Genomic DNA, 24,928 nt, shown 5'->3' on the forward strand with positions numbered 1-24,928 from the left:
GACTCATCAGACCAAAGCACAGATTTCCACTCGTCTAATGTCCATTCCTTGTGTTCTTTAGCCCAAACAAGTCTCTTCTGCTTGTTGCCTGTCCTTAGCAGTTGTTTCCTAGCAGATATTCTACCGTGAAGGCTTGATTCACACAGTCTCCTCTTAACAGTTGTCCTAGAGATGTGTCTGCTGCTAGAACTCTGTGTGGCATTGACCTGGTCTCTAATCTGAGCTGCTGTTAACCTGCAATTTCTGAGGCTGGTGACTCGGATGAACTTATCCTCCGCAGCAGAGGTGACTCTTGGTCTTCCTTTCCTGGGGCGGTCCGCATGTGAGCTAGTTTCTTTGTAGCGCTTGATGTTTTTTGTGACTGCACTTGGGGACACTTTCAAAGTTTTCCCAATTTTTCGGACTGACTGACCTTCATTTCTTAAAGTAATGATGGCCACTCGTTTTTCTTTACTTAGCTGCTTTTTTCTTGCCATAATACAAATTCTAACAGTCTATTCAGTAGGACTATCAGCTGTGTATCCACCTGACTTCTCCACAACGCAACTGATGGTCCCAACCCCATTTATAAGGCAAGAAATCCCACTTATTAAACCTGACAGGGCACACCTGTGAAGTAAAAACCATTTCAGGTGACTACCTCTTGAAGCTCATCAAGAGAATGCCAAGAGTGTGCAAAGCAGTAATCAAAGCAAAAGGTGGCTACTTTGAAGAACCTAGAATATGACATATTTTCAGTTGTTTCACACTTTTTTGTTATGTATATAATGCCACATGTGTTAATTCATAGTTTTGATGCCTTCAGTGTGAATCTACAATTTTCATAGTCATGAAAATAAAGAAAACTCTTTGAATGAGAAGGTGTGTCCAAACTTTTGGTCTGTACTGTATATATATATATATATATATATATATATAAATAGAAAAAAGAGAAGCAGCACACAAAACTGTGGGTGCAAAAAAATCCTCCAAAGAGACCTGCGACCAAGGTCCCAAGTGTAGATAATGTAGAAAAAAGAAGAAAGAGTGCTGCCTTCTTTTTTCTACATTATATATATATATATATATATATATATATATATATATATATATATATATATATATAAAAACTGCTATGAATACTGCACCTCATGGATCCCCTAACCCTGCCTGGTCCCTGCTGCTCCATCCTGATCTGCTAATGGTATCAAGAAGGCCCAGGGAATCCTGGGGTGAGGATGCAACAGTAGTCAAAGCAGTTTTACCTCCTGTTTTGCTTGGAAAATCCCTTTAATCTGTTGCCAAATTTCTCACTATTTACCCACAGTTAACATTTTCACACATAATGAATTTGCCCATATTACAGCATAGGAAATATAAACTGTGGAAGAAAAACCACATTTCCCAGGCTGCATCGCGGCGTCTCCTCCTTATTACCTAGTACGTGTCGCGGTCCCCGTGACGTCACGGTCCCCAGTACGCGTGCGCACAGGCGTGTGAGTGTCTGAAGCTGATGTAAGAGCAGAGACCGGGTTGAAGCGAACGTGCAGCAGAGCTCACACCGGTACCGTGTATAGACTGCTTTCGGTAGCCCACAGCGGAGGCAGCCCCGCCGGGAAGTGACGCCATTATGTCTGGAGACGAGGTGAGAGAAGGCGGAAACACGAGAGCGCAGGACACATGTGCTCCGCCGGGAGGGGAGGCCCGAGCCCTGCAGCATGGCGTCCACTGTGCCGGCTGGATCAGCTCTCCTCTGTCTGCAGGAGGATGACTCAGGGCTTCGGGGTGTACCTGCTGCTGCCGTATGCTATGTGGCTCAGGAGCAGCTGGCGACAAATGACTGCTTAGAGGCCCGTTCACACAGGGCGGTTCTTCATCTAACGCCCCCGATCTTGGGTGATTAGATGTAGTTTAACTGCTGCCCCATGCAATGGGTCATTTTTGTAAAATAGCGCCACCCCTTGATGCAGCCCTGTTCAGGTATTGCAGCACATCCTCCTTCACTTGCATAGGATTGCAGACCCCCCATCATATACATCTCATCCATATGACATCGGCGCCTGTGATGAGGACGGCGTCCACTGATGCGCTTTTGCCGCAGTTCTCCTTCCATTGAAAAGTGTGAAATCCGCAACTATAATTAACCTGCACAGTGTTGTATCCTTATATCTAGAGATCAGTGGGGGTAAGGAGATAAGCGGCTGCCAGACACTTCTATCTCCTCTTCATTTCCAGGGAAACTCAGGATGTTCATCCTGATCTCGCGCCCCCATTGATCTCAGAATGAGGAGACCAACACTCCGTCTGCAAGGGGCCTGTCACAATGTGAGTCTGAAGCGCAGCCCCCGCCCTGACCTCCCAGCACTGCCAGGGTCACATAGCATTATATTGATTTATAATGCTAAGTAACCCATGAAAGTCTGGAGTGTATTAGGCTACTTTCACACTCTAATTTGGAGCGGATCCGTCTTGTATCTGCACAGACGGATCCGCAACAATAATACAAACGCTTGTATCTGTTCATAATGGATCCGTTTGCGTTATTCATTCAAAAAAAAAGTCTGTCAAAACGGATCCGTCCTGACTTACATTGAAAGTCAATGGGGGACGGATCAGTTTTCAATTGCACCATATTGTGTCAGTGAAAAACGGATACGTCCCCATTGACTTACATTGTAAGTCAGGACTGATCCGTTAGCTTCGCATCATCGGGCGGACATCAAAACGCTGCAAGCTGCGTTTTAGTGACCGTCTAAAAAACGCAACAGGGACCAAACGCAGCCAAACTGATGCATTCTGAACGGATCCTTATCCATTCAGAATGCATTGGGGCTGAACTGATCCGTTTTGGGGAGCTTGTGAGAGCCCTGAAACGGATCTCGCAAGCAGACCCAGAAACGCGAGTGTGAAAGTAGCCTTAGATGACACTGACATAATGCTGTCAGTGTTATCCGATACATTCCAGAACTGTAAGGGTTACATGGCATCATAAATCAATATAATGCTATGTGACCCCGGCAGTGCTGGGAGGTCAGGACGGGAGCTGCGCTGCAGACTTGCCGTGTGACACACGCTCGTCTGGTCGGAGTATCAACCACTAGGGCTGCTGCTGATCACACGATTGGTGGCCCGTGTTACCCCCCCGCCATCTCCACTCAACTCTTTTGAGAGTGCTGGCGGTAGCTGAGCGCGTGTACTCGGCTCTTTCTGGCAGTCCCTTTGAGTTGAATGAAGTGGCAGATACACATGCATGTCTGCCACTCCTTTCAAACAGGGAACACGGGCCTTCGCTCTCGTGATTGATGAGTACCTGTTGGGGATAGGTTTTAATGGGGATTCGTTTTGGGGTACACATCACTTCCGGATGAACTTTTACTAAGGCCTCATGCACACAAACTTTTTTTCTTTCCGTGTCCGTTCAGTTTTTTTTTTTTTTTTTGCATATGTATACGGACTATTCATTTCAACGGGTCCGCAAAAAAAAGGAAGTTACTCCGTGTGCATTTTGTTTCCGGATTTCTGTTCCGCAAAATAAAATAGAACGTGTCCTATTATTGTCCGCATTATGGTCAAGGATAGGACTGTTCCATTAGGGGCCAGCTGGTCCTTTTCGCAAAATACGGAATGCACATGGATGTCATCCGTATTTTTTGCGGGCCGCAAAATACATATGGTCATGGGCAAGAGGCCTAACTTTCTAGGAGGAAGAAAAAAAAACAGCAATACTGCCACTGAGTTTTTACATTATTTCATTTTTAGGTATAAATAAAATTTCTTTATTTTCTGGGTCAGTATGGTTACAGCACTACTAAATACATAGTTTTTTTTACGTTTTACTACTTTTGTTCAATAAAACCCCTTTTTTAAAAGGAAGAAAAATCTTTTTGCATCATCGCTTCGTAAAGACCCATAACCTTTTTATTGTTTCTATGGAGTTGTGTATGGCCTTGATGTTTGCGGGACGACTTGTAGTTTTCATTGGTATCATTTTGGGGTAAATAACACTTTTTAATCGCTTGTTATTGCGTTTTTTTCGGTGGCAACAAAGAGCTAAGTTACCAATTCTGTATTTTTATTTTTTATTTTTTTATTCACCGTAGGGGATAATTTTACATTATATTTATGTAGTGCAGATCTTTATGGACATGGCCAGGGCTGTGGAGTCGGAGGCAATTTTGGGTACCTGGAGTCGGCAAAAACTGAACCGACTCCTACTAGATTTAAATTGGAATAAAAAAAAAGCAAGTTTAAATGTCCCAATTCATAAAAAGTTATAAAAAAATATTTTGAACCAAAAGGTGTGCTTTTGGTGGGTTTTGAACTAATGGGCGTCTGTGGGTGGGACTGTTATGGGGGCGTCTGTGGGTGGGACTGTTATGGGGGCGTCTGTGGGTGGGACTGTTATGGGGGCGTATAGTTAAATCCGCCGTCTAGTTTTGATAAAAATCGCTTTTATCTAACCTGTCAATCTTCTGGATAAGGTGCCCAGGGCGTTTCTGAAGGTCTGAATCTGCCGCTCTCCGCCGCTGGTGCCCAGCTCCTCCCATGATCCTTTCAGCGCCGCCTGAATGTAAAAGAAATCCGCCTCCGGCTCTCCTCAGTGCCCCCTCCTCCTTTTCAAAGATCCCGCGTGTGCGCACAGGCCTGTGCCTGATGCGCCCGTGCGGACTTTTAGATTCTGCCTCGTTGAGCGAAGCGTGCTCAACGAGGCAGAATCTAAAAGTCCGCACGGGCGCATAAGGCACAGGCCTGTGCGCACGCGCGGGATCTTTGAAAAGGAGGAGGGGGCACTGAGGAGAGCCGGAGGCGGATTTCATTACATCCAGGTGGCGCTGAAAGGATCATGGGAGGAGCTGGGCACCAGCGGCGGAGAGCGGCAGATTCAGACCTTCAGAAACGCCCTGGGCACCTTATCCAGAAGATTGACAGGTTAGATAAAAGCGATTTTTATCAAAACTAGACGGCGGATTTATCTTATAACAACAGCTTTGTAATGACAAGGGCACCATGGAGAGAACAATAGTTTTAAAAGGGGGGGGGGTTAGAAACTGGTGACAGAGTCCCTTTAATAGTTCAAAACTGAAGCTGTAAACCATTTGAAAAACTGCTGTCATTCAGCTAAGGCTATAAAAACTTGTAGACTCAGATTGTTAGCTTAAACTGTAAACATGACTATGGGATTCTACTAGGGAAATCATGTTTTACAATAAATGCCCCTTCCTGGATCCTCGCACTGCCCCATCTTCAAGCAGAAGATCAGCACACAAAGGAGAAGGCAGCAGCTTCCTAGCCAGTAGTTCTGTGGTAATGACATTCGCATATTAAATACAAAGGAGTCGGAAGTACCAAAAACTGAGGAGTTGGAGTCGGACCATTTATCTACCGACTCCACAGCCGTGGACACGGCGATACCAAAGGTTTTTTTTTCTGTCACTTTTTTACATTGAAAAGCGTAATTTCAGTTAAAAAGATGAGTTGTTTTTTTTACCACTTAATAGCACCACAAGGGCACTATAACAGACAACATTTTGATTGCTTTTAAAATACGATGCATTATCCCTATAGTACATTGTATTTTAATGTTAGTGCTTTATGGACATTGACCAGCAGGCTGTGCCAGAGAGCCAGCCTACTGGAAGATACTAAAGGCTGGCTTGGGGCCTATACCAGACCCCAGTCAGCCTTTACACACGTCAGCACCCCGCGATAGCGGATGGGAGACAGAGGGAGTAAGCTCCCTCTGTCACCACTTACATGTGGCGAGTGTCATTGCCCACAGCATGTATAGGGTTAAACAGCTTGCATCGGCTCTCATGTTAGAGCCGAGCCCCTGCTGCGTGGGGGACTCGTGCAGCGCTTAGACCAAGCCATCGTAAAAAAAATAGCTGCGGCCTAGCCTAAGCCCCCTTAGTCACCACAGTAAAAAGGTGTATAGGTGGTCACTAAGGCACTCCCGGTGACCCGTTGTACAGGACATTTCAGGTACGAGTCTAGGTCAAGTACAAGTTATCTCCTATCCTGAGGCAGGTACCCATACCGATCTTGGAGACCCCCTCAGAGTGTGGGAACTGCCGCTCTTTTCACTTCTGTGAGTTCTGGATATAGCCAAGCGCTGTACTCGACTTTGTCCAGAGCTCTCATAGAGATGGAGTAGTAATATGCATGCTCCACCTGCCTTGCTGTACAGGATTCCCGTTGTCGTGATCGGTGCAGGACAAACTGATACTGACCGCGTGCATTCCGCTTTTTGCGGAAATGAAGTGCCGACCCCTTAATAGAACAGTCCTGTACTTGTCCATAATGTGAACAATAATAGGACATGTTCTATTTTTTTATTTTGTGGGATGGACGTATGGAAACGGAATGCAAAAGGGGTAATTTCTGTTTTTTGTGGCGTCATTGAAGTGGAATGGACGTGGAAAAAAATATGATTGTGTGCATGAGCCTTTGTCCTGTTAGGGGAAAACTTTTAAAAACTGGAATATCCCTTTAACCAGTAGTCTGAGGAATCCTGTACCCTCAGCGATCAGTAAGTGCTGGTATGCCTTGCCATATGATGTCACTCTTTGTGACAGGCCCAAAGCATGTGGCTGCACTACTGCTGCTTCGAGTGGTCACTTTTATTCTGTCTTCTGTTTGGTCTCCATTCTCAGCTTTCTGTTAGGGTAAAGCTGCTCACTACCAACTTCCCCTATATTGTCACTGGGGGGGAGGGGGGTGTGTGAAAATCTGACAATCATGGTGACCTGTCAGTATGACCACCACCGAGATTGCAGGTTTAGCTGCAGGAGAGGGGATGATGGGGCTAAATCTACTGACTGAGGACAGACATCATATCTGAGGTGGCCGATGATCAGCGCTCATTAGTGAATTCCTTATGACCCGTGTGCCCTCAGTGCCCCCCTCTTATAGTTCTCACCCAGTGAGACTGATGCCCCCTTACTGTGTTGGGCAGCATGATGTCAAGCTTAACTTAGAGGTTGTTCCACCACAAGATTCGAGACTCTTGACCACCAGCTGCCGGGAGACAGAAGTGCGCTCGCGCTCGCTGTTTCAGTAGCTCCCATGCTGCACAATGGGTGCTTCTAGAAGAGCAAGCAGAACCCCGCTTCACTGTTTCCCGGCCGGCTGATGGACTGTCTCATCTCGCGGTAGAACACCCTCTTTAATAGGCACAGTCATCATCCGCTGTCTTGTGCTCCTGTGTCATCACATTTTCGCATACAGCCTACATTTAGGTTTGCGAGGGCTCTGTAATAATGTATTTTAGAATTGTCTTGATTTCTGGGTTTGAATATTATTATTTTTTTTGTATATTATTTTATATATATATATATATATTGATGGCCTACCCTCAGAATAGGACATTAAAGGGGTTCTCTCATTGAGAACAACTTATCCCATATTGGGACAACTTATCCCATATTCTGTAGCTAGAAGATAAGTGTCTGGTGGGGATCTGACCACTGGGGCCTCCACCGATCACAAGAACCCATGCTTCCTGGTTTGGAGAGCTGGTCACACACCCGCGATGGTGCTCCATTTAGCTTTATGGGGCCGCCCCCCATTCAAACGAGGCACACAGGCCCCCATTCTTGTGATTGGTGGGAGAACAAGCAGTTGGACCCCCGCCAGTCTGATGCTTATACAACTAATCCACAGGATAGAGAAATTAGTGATGGGCTGTATTTGAATTTGCGATATTTCGTGAATATTTTATAGAATATTCGTGAATTCGAGATTATATTCTTGATTGTGAAAATCGGCAATGTATTATTTGCGTAATGCGTGAGAAATGCCGCCGCAGGATAGGCAATTTTTCTATTGGTTGCTAGGGATGTTGCCAAGCTCTTACAAAGACTTCTCATTGGCCCACAAGCTAGAAGAAGGGATAGATGATCACCTGATGCGTACTGTGTTTAAAAAAAATAAATTATATATTGAATATTCGTCATTACGAATATATAGCATTATATTCTAAATATTCACACATTTTCGAAGTGGTGATATTTGTGAAAAACATTTTCTTTTCGAATATTCGCGCTCAACACTAGTTGTAAAGGGACAACTCCTTTTAACATCTGATCAGTAGAGGTTCGCCCGTGCTGGACTACACGACTTTTAGCGGACGGAGCCGGTTACTGCAGCACTGCTCCCATTGAAGTGATTTGGAGCCGTGTTGCAGTCGCCAGCTCCATGCGCTTCACAGTAGATGGAGTTGTATAATTGCAGCACCAAAGCTACTGCAGAACAGCTGATGTGCAGTGTATTGTAATGGCAAAATCCCCTTTAACTGGACATCATTATAGTGGGCCTGTCACTACTCCCTACACAGTTCAGCACAATCAGCCCTGACTGAATGTGTAGAGCGGGGATCTTCAACCTCCGGCACTCCAGCTGTTCTGAAACTACAACTCCCAAAATGCTCCATTCACTTCTGTGGGAGATAGAGGAACAGTCGTGCATGTTGCATGCTGGGAGTAGTAGTTTCACAGCAGCTGAGGTGCTGATGGTTGCTGATCTCTGGTGTAGAGGGACATCTGTAACTGGTAACACCCAGTTATAATTTTATTCATACATTTCTAGGAGGAATAACAGAACTGTGACCCCCTTACAGAAATTTTAAGATCTATCCAGGAGAGGTGACAGGTATGACTCAATGCAGTTTTACCATGTGCTGACATCTGGTGGCCAACTGACTGCACTGCAGTCTGGTCTATAGGGCAGTGCACAGCGAGAGTGAATGTAATGATTAGAAGATGGAGGGTTAGGCCCGGGGCATTTCTTTACCCGCTGGATTTTTTCTTTGCACCCTTCTCCTCCTGAGTTGTGATGGTTGAGGCTCTTTTACCAGCAAATTGCTGCAGCTTTCTGGCAGGTCTGCTTTACTGCCTCTGATGAGATGGGGGCAGTCATCTAGGGGCTGCCAGTGATGTCCATCTCAAATTCCAGATGACATTCATTTGACAGTAAAGCTCCAGATGAGCTGAAGGGGCACAGTCCCATATAGAAAATAATGCTTTACCATGCATCTTTTCAGTTCTGAGAACCCCCAGACATTGAAGTGATATAGAAGGAAATCTTCATTTGCTAATAAGCTTTCTCTTTCGGTTTGGTGACTGTTTTACAATGTCGCAATATTCACCTTTGGTTAAAAAAAAAAATCTGTTTAGTCCAAAGTACTTGCATTTCCTCCCTCCTCCATGAATTAAGTTGCCCATAAACAAAAAATGTAAATTGAATGAGTGCATGACTGACTCTGTAAGAATCCTCCTGCTAAACCGCTTGCCTATCATCAGCAGCAAGAGTCTGCCAGTCCAGGCAAATATAAGGTTGTCTGAATGCCCTGTCGACCCAAATCTAATGTACAAGCATGCTACATCACCAAAGAGGCGCATTCAGACCTTCTCAAAGGTATGACTTCTCCTCTGGATAGGTCATCAGCATCTAATCGGTGAGCCTCCGACACCCAGGATCCCCACCGATCAGATGCTCATAACCTATCCAGAGGATGTCATCAGTTAGGGCTTATTCATATATTTATGTCCTAATCTCTTCCACAATTTTGTCGAAAGGATGCGGACCCATTCGTTTTAACGGGGCCTTGAAAGATGTGGACAGCCTGTACTTCCATAATTCCACGTCCCCGCAAAAAGGGTAGAGCATGTCCTATTCTTGTCCGCAATTGCAGACAAGAATAGGCATTTCTATCACAGGCCGGCATCTGTGTTTTGCATATCCGCAATTTGCGGACCACAAAACGCATACAGTCGTCTGAATGAGCCCTTACAAATAGTCGGATAACCCCTTTAAGGTCCTTTTCGGTGAGGATCAGGGCAATTATCGGGAACAAGCTTTTGTACAGATGCTCGTTCCCAGATATTGTCCGGTGTAAAGCCAGACAACCAAACGCTTGCTCATTGGGTGAACGCATCTTTTACCCAGCCTGTAAGATCCTCTATCATCAGTAGCATATTGTCATGTATAGACAGGGATCTGCTTCCAATAAACAATGGAACTGTATGGGGAGGAATGATCGCAATAGTGTCCACATACAGAGAAGATGATTGCTGCATGTAACTGCAGCTCTTGCTCAGATCAACAATTGGACAAGTATCGACCCGTGTCTACCGCACTAAGCTATGTCTGTTTGCTGGGGCACCACCGTAGTATTGGGTCTTGGGTGGTACACCTTTTTATAGCTGACAACTTCCTCCCCACGCACACTAGATGTTTGACTAGTCCCACTAAAGTCGGTGGGTTCTGTTTGACCACCTTAAGATTAGAATTCCATTTGAGGCTACGACTGATGGATTATGACAGGACCGCATGTTGCGTATATTTTGTGTGGGTTTTTCATGCTGCCGTGCAGAAATGGTTTTGTTCAGTCATCTCAAGCAAAATGGATATAGTTCCTAAAGGATTTGCTTTTATGGCTAAAAATGGTAACTGGGTAAATCTTGTCGTTTAGATGATTTTCGACCCCACCATGACCAGGAAGAAAAAGAAGAAGAAGAAGCCCTTCATGTTGGACGAAGAAGGGGGTGAACAGCAGGTGGAAGAGACACAGGTCCCTGAAACTAAAGAGGTGGAACCAGAACCTGTGGAAGATAAGGAATGGGACCTGGATGAAGAGTCTTTTAAGAAAAAAGGTACTGTCAAGATATTTTATGCTGTTGGCATCTGCTTGCTCATTGGGTGAACGCATCTTTTACCCAGCCTGTAAGATCCTCTATCTATAATAAGCTTTCTCTTTCGGTTTGGTGACTGTTTTACAATGTCGCAATATTCACTGTGGGGAGTCCACTGAGCAGAAGAACACTATTAGCGTAAATGTGGTGAATGGACGTCTGGTGCATTGGCATATATGTATCCGCACATGCTCTTATATGGACATACCCATATATGCCATAAAAAAAAAAAAAAAAAAAAAATTATATATATATTTATAATTTGGTATTTCCAGATCACCAGAATAAATGTAACAAAGACACACACCTCTTTTAAAGGGGTTGTCCCACAAGAAATATGCATTTTTCAAACCAGCATCTGGACCTGAATACTTTCGCATACAATTAAAAATTTAGTGTAGCCACTAAGTAATTCACAGAACCTCATCTCTATAGCGCCTTCTGCTGTTTGCTCTTTTTCCAATTTGCTTGTCCTGTTTACTGAGATGGATGCATATGCTCAGTTCTATCCGTCACCTTTCACCAGCTGTAGTAGAAGGGCATGCCCCTTAAAGGGGTTCGCAGTTTGTTTAAACTGATGATCTATCCTCTGGATAGATCATCAGTATCTGATCGGAGGGGGTCCGAAACCCGGGACCCCCACTGATCAGCTGTTTGAGAAGGCAGCGGCGCTGGCAGTAGCGCCGCGGCCTTCTCGCTGTTCACCGCAGGCCCAGTGATGTCACGACTAGTATCACTGGCCTGGGCGCGGCTAAGCTCCATTTAAGTGAATAGAGCTTAGCCCCGCCCAGGCCAGTTGATACTAGTCATGACGTCGCTGGGCCTGTGGTGAACAGTGAGAAGGCCGCGGCGCTACTGCCATCGCCACTGCCTTCTCAAACAGCTGATCGCCAGTGTCGGACCACCGCCGATCAGATGCTGATGATCTATCCAGAGGATAGATCATCAGTTTAAACAAACTGCAGAACCCCTTTAAGCAGGCAGCTTGAAATAAGTCTAGCAGAGCAATTGCAGCAATGATTGAGGAGATCACTGGTTCTAAGTTTTAGAAAGAGATTAGTATATATTATATGATTTTCATTTTTCCTATTATGGGACAACCAATTTTAATGCTGGTCCTTCTCTGTGTTTCCTGATCAAAATAAGTATTCATTAGAGGACCCGACCTACGTGACCACTTTATAAGGGGGTTGTGAGACTCCCAAGCTGTCTTCTCTGCGCTCCCAGTCTGTCCACTTCTTCATGGAGTGGGTCACATGCGGAGCTGCATCCAGTGAGTGGCTTCAGCATGTCACCAAACTGCATATTACTGGTGGTCACGTGCTGACAGACCAGAAGTCAGGACTGACTGGCGGTGAGCAGGTCATTGTATTTCTCTTAACAGGTCCTTTTGGCTAAGGGGGGGTGGGATTTAAAAAATAAAAAAAATCCCAGTCAAACACCTCTAGGCTACATTCACACGTCAGTATTTTTCTATATCCCGAATTTCGGTCCGTTTTTTGCGGATCCGTTGTTCCTGAAAATGTTTCCGTATGTCATCAGTTTTTTGCGGATCCGCAAAAAACGGAAACATGTATAAATTTCACAAAGCAAATAAAGTTGTTTGGATTTCTTTGGGGGGAAAAAAGTGAATAAGTGATTTCTGTGGGCAGGATTTAATTTCCAGGAACGGAATCCGCATAAAACGGATGACATACGAATGTCATCCGTTTTTTTGCGGAACCGTTGACTTTGTATTGTACCAGGATCCGATTTTTGCGGAAAAGGATAGGACAAGTTTTATATTTAATCGGACATGCGGAACGGAAACGTCCGATTTTTTATTTATTTTTTCCAGGACCCATTGGAAATGAATGGGTCCAGATCTGTTCTGCAAAAAACGGAACAGATCAGGAAAGAAAAAACGGATGTGTGAATGGACCCTTAAGCTGACGAGACCCGTGTAGGCGGTCGGCGTTTCACTGACATCTCTTCCACATTCCTCCTGTGAGATTTCAACATATCTGTAGCCCGACATCTGCCATCGAGAGAGTCAGGACACCCTCATACAGATAGCAAATTAACTTGAGTGTAACTTTCTTGTCTTAGATGCACCCGATGATCTGGATGACTTAAATTTCTTTAATCAGAAGAAGAAGAAAAAGAAAACTAAAAAGTTTGACCTGGATGAAGCAGAGGAAGGTGTTAAGGTACATAGAAGTATACATTGTGTCTGTTATAAAGAGAGCATTTGGGAAGCGACAGTTTGGTAATTGCTGAAATGTGAAAAATAGAAACGGCAGCTAGAACTGATGCCAGTGTTCAATTTTAAAGGCAATGTGTTGTCATAATCATTGTGTTAACCTTTAAAGCGTCTGTCACCAAGATCAACCCCATTAAACCACACATACTGCCTGGTAGGGCTCATCATGCCGCCTTATGTCTGTACAATAAATAGCTGCAGAGATATCGGCGTATTTATTCATGTGCAAATGACAAAGTTCAAGCACCAGGAGGCAGGGCGGAATCCTTTGAGCACTGCTTTGTAACGCCCCCTGTGCTCTGCACACTTCCCCCTCCCCTTGATTGACAGGGCTAGACATCAGGATGGTGAGGGCAGAGCTGTGTCCTAGTATCTACATATCGTATACACTGTTTACTATAGCTTAACCACACTGAGATCTGCTCAGAAAGATATGTTTATATATAACATTACTGCTTTATTTATAGGCACACTATGTAATTATAAAGACATAGAAAAAACATGCTACTCTGTGGTAATGCTATAGCTTGGTGATAAGTGATCCCACAAAAACTATATATCAATCTGCTCAGCTCCTCCTGCTCTGTAACATGCTTACTACAGCTCGGACTACATGTACAATGAGACTCTTGAGGGTTACATATACAGTGGCATACCTTTCGTGTTTAGCCAAGAAATGAGGTGTGAGCAGAGCCTTTGATGCGTCATAACACGTTATTGGATATTTGTTTTATACTATAGGCCAGTGATGGCGAACCTATGGCACGGGTCCCAGAGGCGGCACTCAGAGCCCTCTCTGTGGGCACCCGCACTCTGGAAAAAGTCTATGGTGTACAAAATGCCTTAGACTTTTCCTGCCATTCATCAGCATAGGCGCACTATGAACAGCACTGGCAGCGCACTGAATGTAGGCAGGCTATTCATAAAGTACATAGAGGATATACTATATTGGACTGTAGTATTCAGGTTAAATTGCTTTGTTGGTACTTTGCAATAAAGAAGTGGGTTTTGGGTTGCAGTTTGGGCACCCGGCCTTTAAAAGGTTCGCCATCACTGCTATAGGTGGTAGGTCAGAAACCCTTGGTTCTGTTTACATGAGTGGTCTAAAAACTGTTTGGAATTAAACCTGCCCAATTTTTACATGGTAGAATCTGAAGATAGAGGCTGAGGTTCAGGATGCCTCGGAGTCCCAAGAGGATGACTTGGAATTCATGTTGACCAAGAAGAAGAAAAAGAAAAATGTTAAGTTCCCGGAGGATGATGACACCATTGATAAAGACGAAGGTACTTGTGGAGGCCTTAGTTTAAAGAGTTTATAAGTATGGAATGATTGTAGGGGCGCACAGCCCATGCCTGTAATATGTTGTGTGACGCTGTGTCCCACTTTACAGCCTTTGAAGAGGAAGACAACAAAAAAGATGATGGAATTTCCTTTAGTTCACAACATGGACCTGCATGGGCTGGCACTGAAAGGGACTACACATATGATGAGGTGGGTGCCGGATCACTGTAGTGCTAATTGGGTGATGCTGCTTTAGTTGGGCACTAAGTATTCTACAACATTCTAAAAGCTGCTAATATCTTTTTAAAGGGGTTTTCCAGGAGTTTTATACTGAAGACCTATCCTCTGGATATCTGATCGGTGGGGGTCTGACACCGGGGACCCCCATTGGTCAGTTGTTTGAGAAGGCATCAGTGCGCACATTAGCACCACTGCCTTCTCTAAGCCACCCAAGCACAGCCCTGTACATTGTATAGCGGTTATGCTTGGTATCACAACTCAGCCCCATTCGTTTCAATCGGGCTGAGCTGCACCTAGGCCATGTGACCGATGAACGTGATGTCACCTGGCCTAGAGAGAGCTGGAGAAGGTCGTGGCTCTACTGTGAGCACTGCTGCCTTCTCAAACAGCTGATTGGTAGGGTTCCCGTCTGTTGGACCCCCCCCCCCCCCCCCCCACAGATCAGATACTGGAGACCTATCCATGGGATAGGTCGTCGGTATAAAACTATGTAAGATGTATCAAAATATTTCTGCATATTCGAGGGAACTTAACCCGTAGAGGACCCGTGCCGTACAGGTACGGTGCTGGTGGACGTGACTTAAAGGGGTTGTGTCACGTACCCAAAAAATTAAATAGCATTCTGATCCGAACATAAAGTAGACATGGGGAATGTAAATTTAATACCTATTTTTGGAGGTATTACTATGTATTTTGCAGACCGCAAAACACATCAGTTGTGTGCAGACCGCAAAACACATCAGTTGTGTGCATGTAGCCTAACTCTTGTGGAACACCTAAAGGGTTAACTACATTTGTAAAAATCTGTTTTGAATACCTTGAGCGGTGTAGTTTTTAGAATGGGGCCATTTTTGGGTGGTTTCTATTATGTAAGCCTCACAAAGTGACTTCAGACCTGAACTGGTCCTTAAAAAGTGGGTTTTTGAAAATTTCTGAAAAAAAGTGACACTGGTCAGATTTGCAAAAAATGGTCTGGTCCTTAAGGTGAAAATGAGCCCGGTCAAAAAAAAAAAAATATTAAAAATGGTCCATTTGTCTGTATGACAAGCGGACAGACAGATCCGTTCTTGCAATACATTTGCGAGACGGATACGCATCCGGATCAGTCTACAAAATGATGTCCATTTGCATGCAGATTGCCGGATCACTCTGCAGCAAGTGTTACGCTGGGTTCACACCTGAGCGTTCGCGATGGAGCGCTCTGTATGCGCGATTGTACGGGCGTTTGCAATCGCGCATACAGAGACAAGCGAACGCCCATTGTCGCGCGTTCCCGGAAGTCTATGTACAGGAACGCGCGACAAGACGCCCCAAAGAAGCTCATGTACTTCTTAGGGCGTCAGGCGTTTTACAGCGCGATCGTACGCGCTGTAAAACGCTCAGGTGAGAACCATTCCCATAGGGAATCATTGGTTCTTGCCTGTTGCGCGTTTTACAGCGCGTAGGAACGTGCTGTAAAACGCTCAGGTGTGAACCCAGCCTTAAAGTTACCTTAGAACTAAATCTCGAAAAATTTCCAAAACCCACTTTAACCCCTTAAGGACTGGGCTCATTTTCACCTTAAGGACCAGGCCATTTTTTGCAAATCTGACCAGTGTCACTCCATGTGTGAATAACTTTAAAATGCTTTTACTTATATCTATAGTATCAAGGTATTCAAAACAGATATTTACAAATGTAGTTAACCCTTTAGGTGTTCCACAAGAGTTAGGCTACATGCACACAACTGATGTGTTTTGCGGTCTGCAAAACACGCATGGGGTCCGTGCGCGTTCCGCAAATTGCGGAATAGCGCGGACAGCCTTTAATAGAACTGCCTATTCTTGTCCGCAAAGCGCGGACAAGAATAGGACATTTTTATTTTTTTTGCGGACCACGGAACGGAGAAACTGATGCGGGACAGCACACGGAGTGCTGTCTTCATCTTTTGCGGCCCCATTGAAGTAAAAGGGTCCGCATCCGGGCCACCAAAACGACGGCCGTGTGCATGAGGCCTTAATGGCAAATGGAGCTAAAATTTCAGAATTTCAATTTTTGGGCAAATTAAAAAAAATAATCCAGTAACAAAGCAAGGGTTAACAGCCAAACAAAACTCAATATTTATTGTCCTGATTCTGTAGTTTGCAGAAACACCCCTTATTTGCTGTGTTCACCTGAGAGATTAGGTCATGTGATATTTTTATAGAGCAGGTTCTTACGGACGTGGCGATACCTAATATGTATACTTTTTTTATTGATTTATTTAACATATCATTTTTGAAACAAAAATAAATCATGTTTTAATGTCTCCATAGTCTGAGAGCCATTTTTTTATTTTTGGTTTTTTTGCCGTACATACGACATTTTTGATCACTTTTTATTAACTTTTTGGGGAAGTAAGGTGGGCAACATTTCAATTTCATCATAGTTTTTATTTTTATAGCGTTCACCGTGCGGGGAAAGTAACATGACCGTTTCATAGATCAGGTCATTACGGACGCAGTGATATCAAACGTGTGGTGCATAAAAATTTATTTTTTTTTTTTACATATTTAATTTTTTTTTTTTTTTTTTTTTTTTTTTACTTTGACCCAGACTCACTTAGTTCTTGAAGATCCAGTGGGTCTGATGTCTATATAATACAGTACACTATATGGTGTACTGATCAGACTTTTGCCTTTAGCAGAAGTCTGATCAGACTTAGGCCTCATGCACACGACCGTTGTGTGCATCCGTGGCCGTTGTGCCGTTTTCCGTTTTTTTTCACGGACCCATTGACTTTCAATGGGTCCGTGGAAAAATCGGAAAATGCACCGTTTGGCAGCCGCATCCGTGAGCCGTGTTTCCTGGCCGTGAAAAAAATATGACCTGTCCTATTTTTTTCACGGCCAACGGTTCATGGGCCCATTCAAGTCAATGGGTCCGTGAAAGAACACGGATGCACACAAGATTGGCATCCGTGTCCGTGATCCGTGGCTGTAGGTTTTAGTTTCATACAGACGGATCCGAAGATCCGTCTGCATAAAAGCTTTTTCAGAGCTGAGTTTTCACTTCGTGAAAACTCAGATCCGACAGTATATTCTAACACAGAGGCGTTCCCATGGTGATGGGACGCTTCTAGTTAGAATACACTACAAACTGTGTACAAGACTGCCCCCTGCTGCCTGGCAGCACCCGATCTCTTACAGGGGGATATGATAGTACAATTAACCCCATCAGGTGCGGCACCCCCCCCCCCTCCCCAGTTTGAATATCATTGTGCGGCCCCCCCCTCCCCTGTTGTTAACTCGTTGGTGGCCAGTGTGCGCACCCCCCTCCCTCCCTCCCTCCCTCTATTGTTTTAATACATTGGGGCCAGTGTGCGCGCGCCCCCCCAACCCCCCCCTCCCTCCCTCTATTGTTTTAATACATTGGGGCCAGTGTGCGCACCCCCCCAACCCCCCCCCTCCCTCCCTCTATTGTAATAATAGCATTGGGGCCAGTGTGCGCACACCCCCCCCCCCCCCCCCCCGATCATCGGTGGCAGCGGAGTAGAAGATTTTCATACTTACCTGGCTGCTGCGATGTCTGCGTCCGGCCGGGAGCTCCTCCTACTGGTAAGTGACAGCAATGCGCCGCACAGACCTGTCACTTACCAGTAGGAGGAGCTCCCGGCCGGACACAGAGATCGCAGCAGCCAGCAGCCAGGTAAGTATGAATCTTCTACTCCGCTGCCACCGATGATCGGGGGGGGGGGGGGGGGGGGGGCACGCACACTGGCCCCAATGCTATTATTACAATAGAGGGAGGGAGGGGGGGGGGGTTGGGGGGGCGCGCACACTGGCCCCAATGCTATTATTACAATAGAGGGAGGGAGGGGGGTGCGCACACTGGCCACCAACGAGTTAACAACAGGGGAGGGGGGGCCCACTGGCCACCAATGAGTTAAAAACAGGGGGGGGGGGGGGGGTCTGCCCCCTGCTGCCTGGCAGCACCTGCCTGGCAGCAGGGGACAGTCATGTACACAGTTTTTTTGTATATTCTAACCTGAAGCGTCTCCATCACCATGGGAACGCCTCTGTGTTAGAATATACTGTCGGAAATGAGTTTCACGATGTAGCTCATATCCGACAGTATATTCTAACATAGAGGCGTTCCCATGGTGATGGGGACGCTACAAGTTAAAATATACCATCGGATTGGAGAAAACTCCAATCCGATGGTATAACAGAACTCCAGACTTTACATTGAAAGTCAATGGGGACGGATCCGTTTGAAATGGCACCATATTGTGTCAACATCAAACGGATCCGTCCCCATTGACTTGCATTGTAATTCAGGACGGATCCGTTTGGCTCCGCACGGCCAGGCGGACACCAAAATGACTTTTTTTTCATGTCCGTGGATCCTCCAAAAATCAAGGAAGACCAACGGACGGAAAAACGGTCACGGATCACGGACCAACGGAACCCCGTTTTGCGGACCGTGAAAAAAAACGTCCGTGTGCATGAGGCCTTAGCCTTACCATGGCAAGCCGGGAGAGAAGCCCACGCAGCGAGTGTCCAGCTCGTAGCCTGGGAGAAGGAGACAGCGGAGGAACCGGGGGCAGTAGGAAAATAAAATAAATTGTGATCTGGACTATAGATAATAGCCCAATATCGGGGGGACAGATTCCCCTTAAAGGGAAAGGTTTGATCCGATACTACACATGACTAAACTGCTAAACGTAATAAATGACATCAAAGTGTCCTTAGAGCTATATGAGCATGCACTGTGGCATATTAAAGCCTCAGCGTGAGAACTGCAGGTCCCTTCCCCCAGAGACATGGCCACAGGTTGAGAACTGACTGACAATTCTTCTTTCAGCTTCTTAACAGAGTTTTTAACATAATGCGTGAGAAAAATCCAGACATGGTAGCTGGAGAAAAAAGAAAATTTGTCATGAAGCCTCCCCAAGTCGTCCGAGTAGGCACAAAGAAGACTTCGTTTGTGAACTTTACAGATATTTGCAAACTGTGAGTGCTGTGTTTAGTTGAGCATGTTGCTTATAAATGGTCTTTTTTTTTTTTTTTTTGCAATCTCATTTCGACATTTAATGACTTTGCATTTTCAATTACTTTCAGATTACATCGTCAACCGAAACATCTGCTGGCTTTCCTATTAGCTGAATTGGGTACAAGGTATACTCTAAGAGACACGTGTCCTTTCTCCACAGTCTGCTAAGGGACGGCTGTACGATTTATGTGTCTTATGACTGCAGCGGCCAATTTTTAGGAGGCGCTGTCTTGTCTCCTGACATGTTGCCTGTTGTAGGAAATACTCTAATTCCTCCTGAAATAACAAATTAGAAACAGCTTTTAGAATCCTTTTCTCTGCTATTTAACTTGGTTTTGGGGTTTTTCTTTTTCACTCACAGCCTTCCCAGAGTCATAGCCTTCTTATTTTTCTATTCAGAGCCTTGCAGGGCTTCTTCTTTTGCATTACAAGGTGTACATTCTAATGGCACCATTTAGGGCTGTTTCACACGAGCCGATGCCGTGCGTGTCATCCGCAGCGAGAAATGATTGATAATGCTCCATGCCTCTCTGATCTTTTTTTCCACAAAATCACCTTGAGATAAAGTTGTCACCGTGATTTTGTGGTAAAAAGATCGCAGAGAGGCAAAGAGCATTATCAATCATGTTAATGCTCCGTGTCTGCTGTCTAGTGCGGGGCTTGGCTGTCACTCGCGCTGTGGATGACACGCATGGCATCCACTCGTGTGAAACAGCCCTTACAGTTGGCATACAGTGTAGTGGGAAGCAGGGGAAAAAATAAAATTGGGTAGTATTGGGACAAATTCAGCCTTTTATATATTTAAAAAAAAGAAAACAGCGTTCACCATGTGGTAAAATTGACCTATTACCTTCATTCTCCAGGTCAGTACAATTACAATGATACCACACTTGTATAGTTTTGTTGCATTTTAGTACTGACGCACACAAAATTAAAAGCTTTAAAAATTATTATTTTTTTTTCCCCTCCAATCACCATATTCTGACCCCTATAACTTTTTGTAGTTATGCATACAGAGCTGTGTATTAGTATGTTCCACTAATAGCTGCCAAAGCCTGCTTGAGGCTTCAGGCTATTACAGCAGCTTATTAGTTCCCCAATCTCAGCTGGGAACGCTGTTATTGGAGCAGGAGCGAGCAACTTCTAGACTGCTCAATGTCATGGTCACATATGGCTGATTGTATACATCTGCTGTTTGAAACAGCAGAAACCCGGCGGCTACCATGTTCGCTACCAGTGCCGTACAAGCATGACGCCCGCCCGCTCGCGCGTGCAGCGGGCGTCATGGCCGGCAAGTCTCTGCTGTTTCAAACAGCAGAGACCTGCGGCTAATTACCGCAACCGGCAATAATGCTGATCGCGGTAATTAAATGCTTTAGATGCCATGATTAAGTGAGATCACAGCACCTGAATGCGCAAAACCCCTCGAAGCGCACGCTTCCGGGCTTGGTACTGAAGCCCTGTGCGGCCAATCAGGACTTCAGTACATGCTCTGAGTCTCTATGAAGAAATTCAGAGCATTAATGCTGCAATTCTTATTTTGAACACCAGATGGCAGGTCAACATAAGAAATGAGCAAAATGCAAAAAAGTCTTTTTTTTTTTTTTTTTTATCCCTTATAGGTCAAAATGAAAAATTCTAAAACATCATAGGTCATTTATTATACTTTAAAATGATAAATAAAAAGTTTAAAAATATATTATAGATGGCCAATTTGACATTTTTTTCATTGTTTCTCTTACCCAAAAAAAATGAAATAAAATGTTATCCAAAAGTCAAGCACACTCAAAAATGGTATCAATAAAAACTATGAATTGTCCCACAAATAATGAGCCCTTAAACAGCTCAGTAGACAGAAGTATAAAAAAGTTATGCGGGTCAGAATATGGTGATGTAAAAAATAATAAAAAATTCTGAAAGTTTACATTTATTTTTAAACTATTTACACATAAAAAATCTATACACATGGGGTATTGTTGTGATTGTACTGACCCGGAGAATGAAGGGCATGGGTCAGTTTTGCCATAGACAAAACGCTGTGGGAACAAAACCCATAAAACGGTGGAGGGATTGTGTGTGTCCCCCCCCCCCCCCCCCCCTCTTGCCACTACATTTTATGCCATAAATAATGGTGGCATTAGAAAGTACAACTTGTCCTGCAAAAAATAAGCCCCCATACAGCTATGTGACTGGAAATATTTAAAAAAAAGTTATGGCTCACGGAAAGTAGGGAAGTAAAATGAAAACGCAAAAACGAAAGAAAAAAAAACTCCGTTATCCTAAGGGTTAAAGATGCGACCTCCACCGAGATTGTGAAGGGGTTAAAGGAGTTTTCCAGGACTTCAGTGAGCATTGCTAATCAGTTTGATTGCCAGGAGTTGGCCCCACAATATGATGTTTGCTAGGCCACCGATATGAGTTTTGGAAAATCCCTTTAACAGCAATCGTCATATGTATTGGCACCTTGAGTATAGTTGGCCAACTGGTTATCTCACATCTTGCTCTCATTTTATTTTTTTTTGTTCTGCAGTGGCTCTATAGATGGTAACAACCAGCTAGTCATTAAAGGTCGATTCCAGCAGAAACAGATAGAGAATGTTTTGAGAAGATACATTAGTAAGTGCTTTTCCTTTTTATTGCTACTAGTGTTGTGATTGATTTACTATGACTAAGCAGAACATATGCATTTCTTAAGGCTAATCTGTCACCATAATCTTATAGGGCTAACTATGCAAATGAGCAGTTCAGTGCACCAAGGGAGGGCCCAAGACACTCTGTGCACCCCTTCTCCTTTCTCTCCTACTTGATTAAAAGGGCCAGGTTCCTGCTTAGTCCGGTCGCCCGGCCTTTCAATTAAGAAGGCAAGGGTGCACAGAGTGGCTTGTGCCCGGCATTGTTGCACTTCACTGTTCGCTTGGAGAAAAGGTACTTTTAATCCATCTGCAGAGTGTAAAGTATTACATTTAGCTGAGCTAGTCCTACAAGGCATTGTGCCTGGTTTAACAGTAATTTCATGTTGATAGATTAAAATATCTTGGATCACTCCTTTAAAATAAAAGTTCCTGCAGCAAACGATAAAAAAAAGACTACAACTGAACTTTTAAAGTGGCACTGTGCCCCCGATCAACCCAACCCTACCAGGCATATAGCCTGGTAAGGTTGATGACACTAATTAAAACGATACCTTTCTTATGTCTGTAGGTGGTATCGTTGCAGAGAAAAGTGAACTTTAACAATTATGCAAATGAACAATTCAAGTACCGCGAAGTGGGCTTTGATCACTGCTCCAGTGATGCCCCTGGTGCTCCATAATGATGCCACTCTACCTTTTAGATTGACAGAACTAGACCGCACTTGTGTCCAGAACGGCACATGCGCACAACATCTTTGGCTTCATTCTGAGTGAAGATATTGTGCCCACGCACCGTTATGGACACAAGTGTGGTCCAATGCTGTCAATCTAAAGGCAGAAGGGTGTTGCTAAAACGGCGCTTGAACCATGTAAGCCGCCTCCTGGTGCTGTGAATAGTTTATTTGCATAATTGTAAAAGTGTTTTTTTTTTTTTTTTTTTTTTTTTTTTTAAACTCTTCTTCATAACGGTAGCAGACTATATGCCTGGTAGGATAGGGTTGATCCGGGTGATGGAGCCTCTTTAAATCCTCCTCTGCCCTGGCACCACTGTTTCAGTGCTCTCTTCAGATGTGTGTTTACTCGTCATTGCAGGACAAGTAAGCATAAACCAGCACAGACCACTGGAGCGCGGTTTATATTTTATCAGATGGCTGCTTTCTTTTAAAAGAATGCACCACCCTTGTTAATCAGTTGTGTGGTATTGCAGTTGAGCACCATCCTATTCAATAGAGCTGGCCCTGTAGAGCGCGGTTTCTGGAAGAATGCAGCCATTTAATGTAGACTCTAGCGGGCACGCTCCAAGTGCTCTCTTATTAACAGTCCTTTCTCCCTTATGGCCATTTGGCCTGATACAGTTGCATTAGACCACTGTTCTCCTGATTATAACCATAAGGGTATGTCTACACAATGACATTTAAAGGGGTTGTCCAAGTTCAGAGCTGAACCCGGACATACCTCCACTTTCACCCCGGTAGCCCCCCTGACTTCAGCATCGGAGCAGTTCATGCTCCGATGCTCTCCTTTGCCCTGCGCTAAATTGCGCAGGACAAAGGCATTTTTAGGAGATCCGTTGACGTACCGGGGCTCTCCATGGGGCTGCCAGGAAGACCGGTGACGTCACCAGCACTGATGGGCGGGATTTAGAGCTGCCCTAGCTAGTAAAACGGCTAGGGCAGCGCTAAAGCTCGCCCATCAGAGTCGGTGATGTCACCTAACACACTGTCAGGCAGAGGTTTCCGCCCAGCAGTGTGTTATTGAAAACAAGAGACCATCGGAGCATGAGATATTCCAATGCTGGCCTCTGGGGGGGCTGCCTGGGTGAAAATAAGGGCATGTCCAGGTTCAGCTATGAACCCGGACAACACCTTTAAGTCTCAGTAACATTGCGCAGCTTTTTTTTAATAATGACTGTCTATGGTGTCTTGCTGCGACACGACAGTCACACATAAATCCTTCTTGGATGGATCTTTGTGCTACTGTCTTATCACAGCATGTCACAGTGCGACACAAGACTGTCAAAAATATTGTGCGGCGTTACTGTGGTTTATTGTCGCACGTCAAATGTCGCTGTGTTAATCTACCCTTAATGTCAATGGACAAAGGCCCTTTGAAGTCAAATTACACAGCATCTATGAGCTTGGGGTCTCTTCTATGAAAGAGACATGCCAGGTTTTGAGTTCCTGAACGTATTGGAGGGGAAAATGTAAAAGTTTACTTTTTTGTATTTTGCTACCCACAATATTTTTTAGTTGCATTAGTAATTTATAATTCATGTTTGATTAGAACTTTTGTAAGTGGAATGTATTTACTTTTGCAACTTTTAATTTCACCATTTTTGTTGAACAGAGGAATATGTGACTTGTCACACCTGTCGGTCGCCAGACACCATCCTGCAGAAGGACACCAGATTATATTTCCTGCAGTGTGAAACCTGCCATTCTCGCTGTTCTGTGGCTAGCATCAAAACTGGGTTCCAGGCTGTCACGGGCAAGAGAGCACAACTTCGCGCCAAAGCCAACTAAGCCGGCCTGTCCACTGGGTTGGATTTTACAAGTGCTGTTTATGGATCCTGGGGCACAACCTGACAGTCAGGGAGTGATAACCCTTTATATTGTAAAGAATGATGTGAGACTGGGCAAGAAAATATTGGCTTTATTTTTTTTGTTTTTTTTTTCTTTATGCGCAAGGAATTTCTAAATTTCAACAGAGAAGCTGATGGTTTGATAATCGCATCACTTGCAGAAAATGTTTTACCAGCTGTCTTGAGGATAAAGGGGAAGAATTTGCATTTTTAACCAGACTTCTGTAAAATGCAAAAGTACATTAAAGTTATAACATTCACAGAAAAA

The 24,928-nt window shown here is 44.5% G+C and overlaps 1 protein-coding gene across 2 annotated transcripts; it reads left to right on the top strand.

Moving 5' to 3' along the window:
* The first annotated feature begins 1,442 nt into the window (after positions 1 to 1,442).
* EIF2S2 (eukaryotic translation initiation factor 2 subunit beta) lies at positions 1,443 to 24,928 on the top strand. 2 transcript variants are annotated; one of them, XM_044297350.1, is made up of 9 exons: positions 1,443 to 1,624; positions 10,451 to 10,631; positions 12,759 to 12,859; positions 14,061 to 14,196; positions 14,304 to 14,404; positions 19,259 to 19,407; positions 19,516 to 19,572; positions 21,978 to 22,063; positions 24,426 to 24,928. In XM_044297350.1, exons 1-9 carry the CDS (start codon positions 1,610 to 1,612, stop codon positions 24,599 to 24,601), a joined length of 1,002 nt encoding a protein of 333 aa, XP_044153285.1. In that variant the 5' UTR covers positions 1,443 to 1,609; the 3' UTR covers positions 24,602 to 24,928. The 2 variants fall into 2 exon arrangements, with proteins under 2 accessions (XP_044153285.1, XP_044153286.1); XM_044297351.1 differs by lacking the exon at positions 1,443 to 1,624 and having other exon boundaries at positions 10,459 to 10,630; positions 12,757 to 12,859.

Source organism: Bufo gargarizans, chromosome 6 (genome assembly GCF_014858855.1).
Source record: "Bufo gargarizans isolate SCDJY-AF-19 chromosome 6, ASM1485885v1, whole genome shotgun sequence".
Lineage (NCBI taxonomy): Eukaryota > Metazoa > Chordata > Amphibia > Anura > Bufonidae > Bufo > Bufo gargarizans.

What these genes read in the sequence shown, in the direction of transcription:
- EIF2S2 (XM_044297350.1), top strand. An exon ending in TTTACAGATATTTGCAAACT is followed by an intron (nt 19,408 to 19,515) that starts GTGAGTGCTGTG and finishes AATTACTTTCAG; the next exon opens with ATTACATCGTCAACCGAAAC. An exon ending in TGTTTTGAGAAGATACATTA is followed by an intron (nt 22,064 to 24,425) that starts GTAAGTGCTTTT and finishes TTTGTTGAACAG; the next exon opens with AGGAATATGTGACTTGTCAC.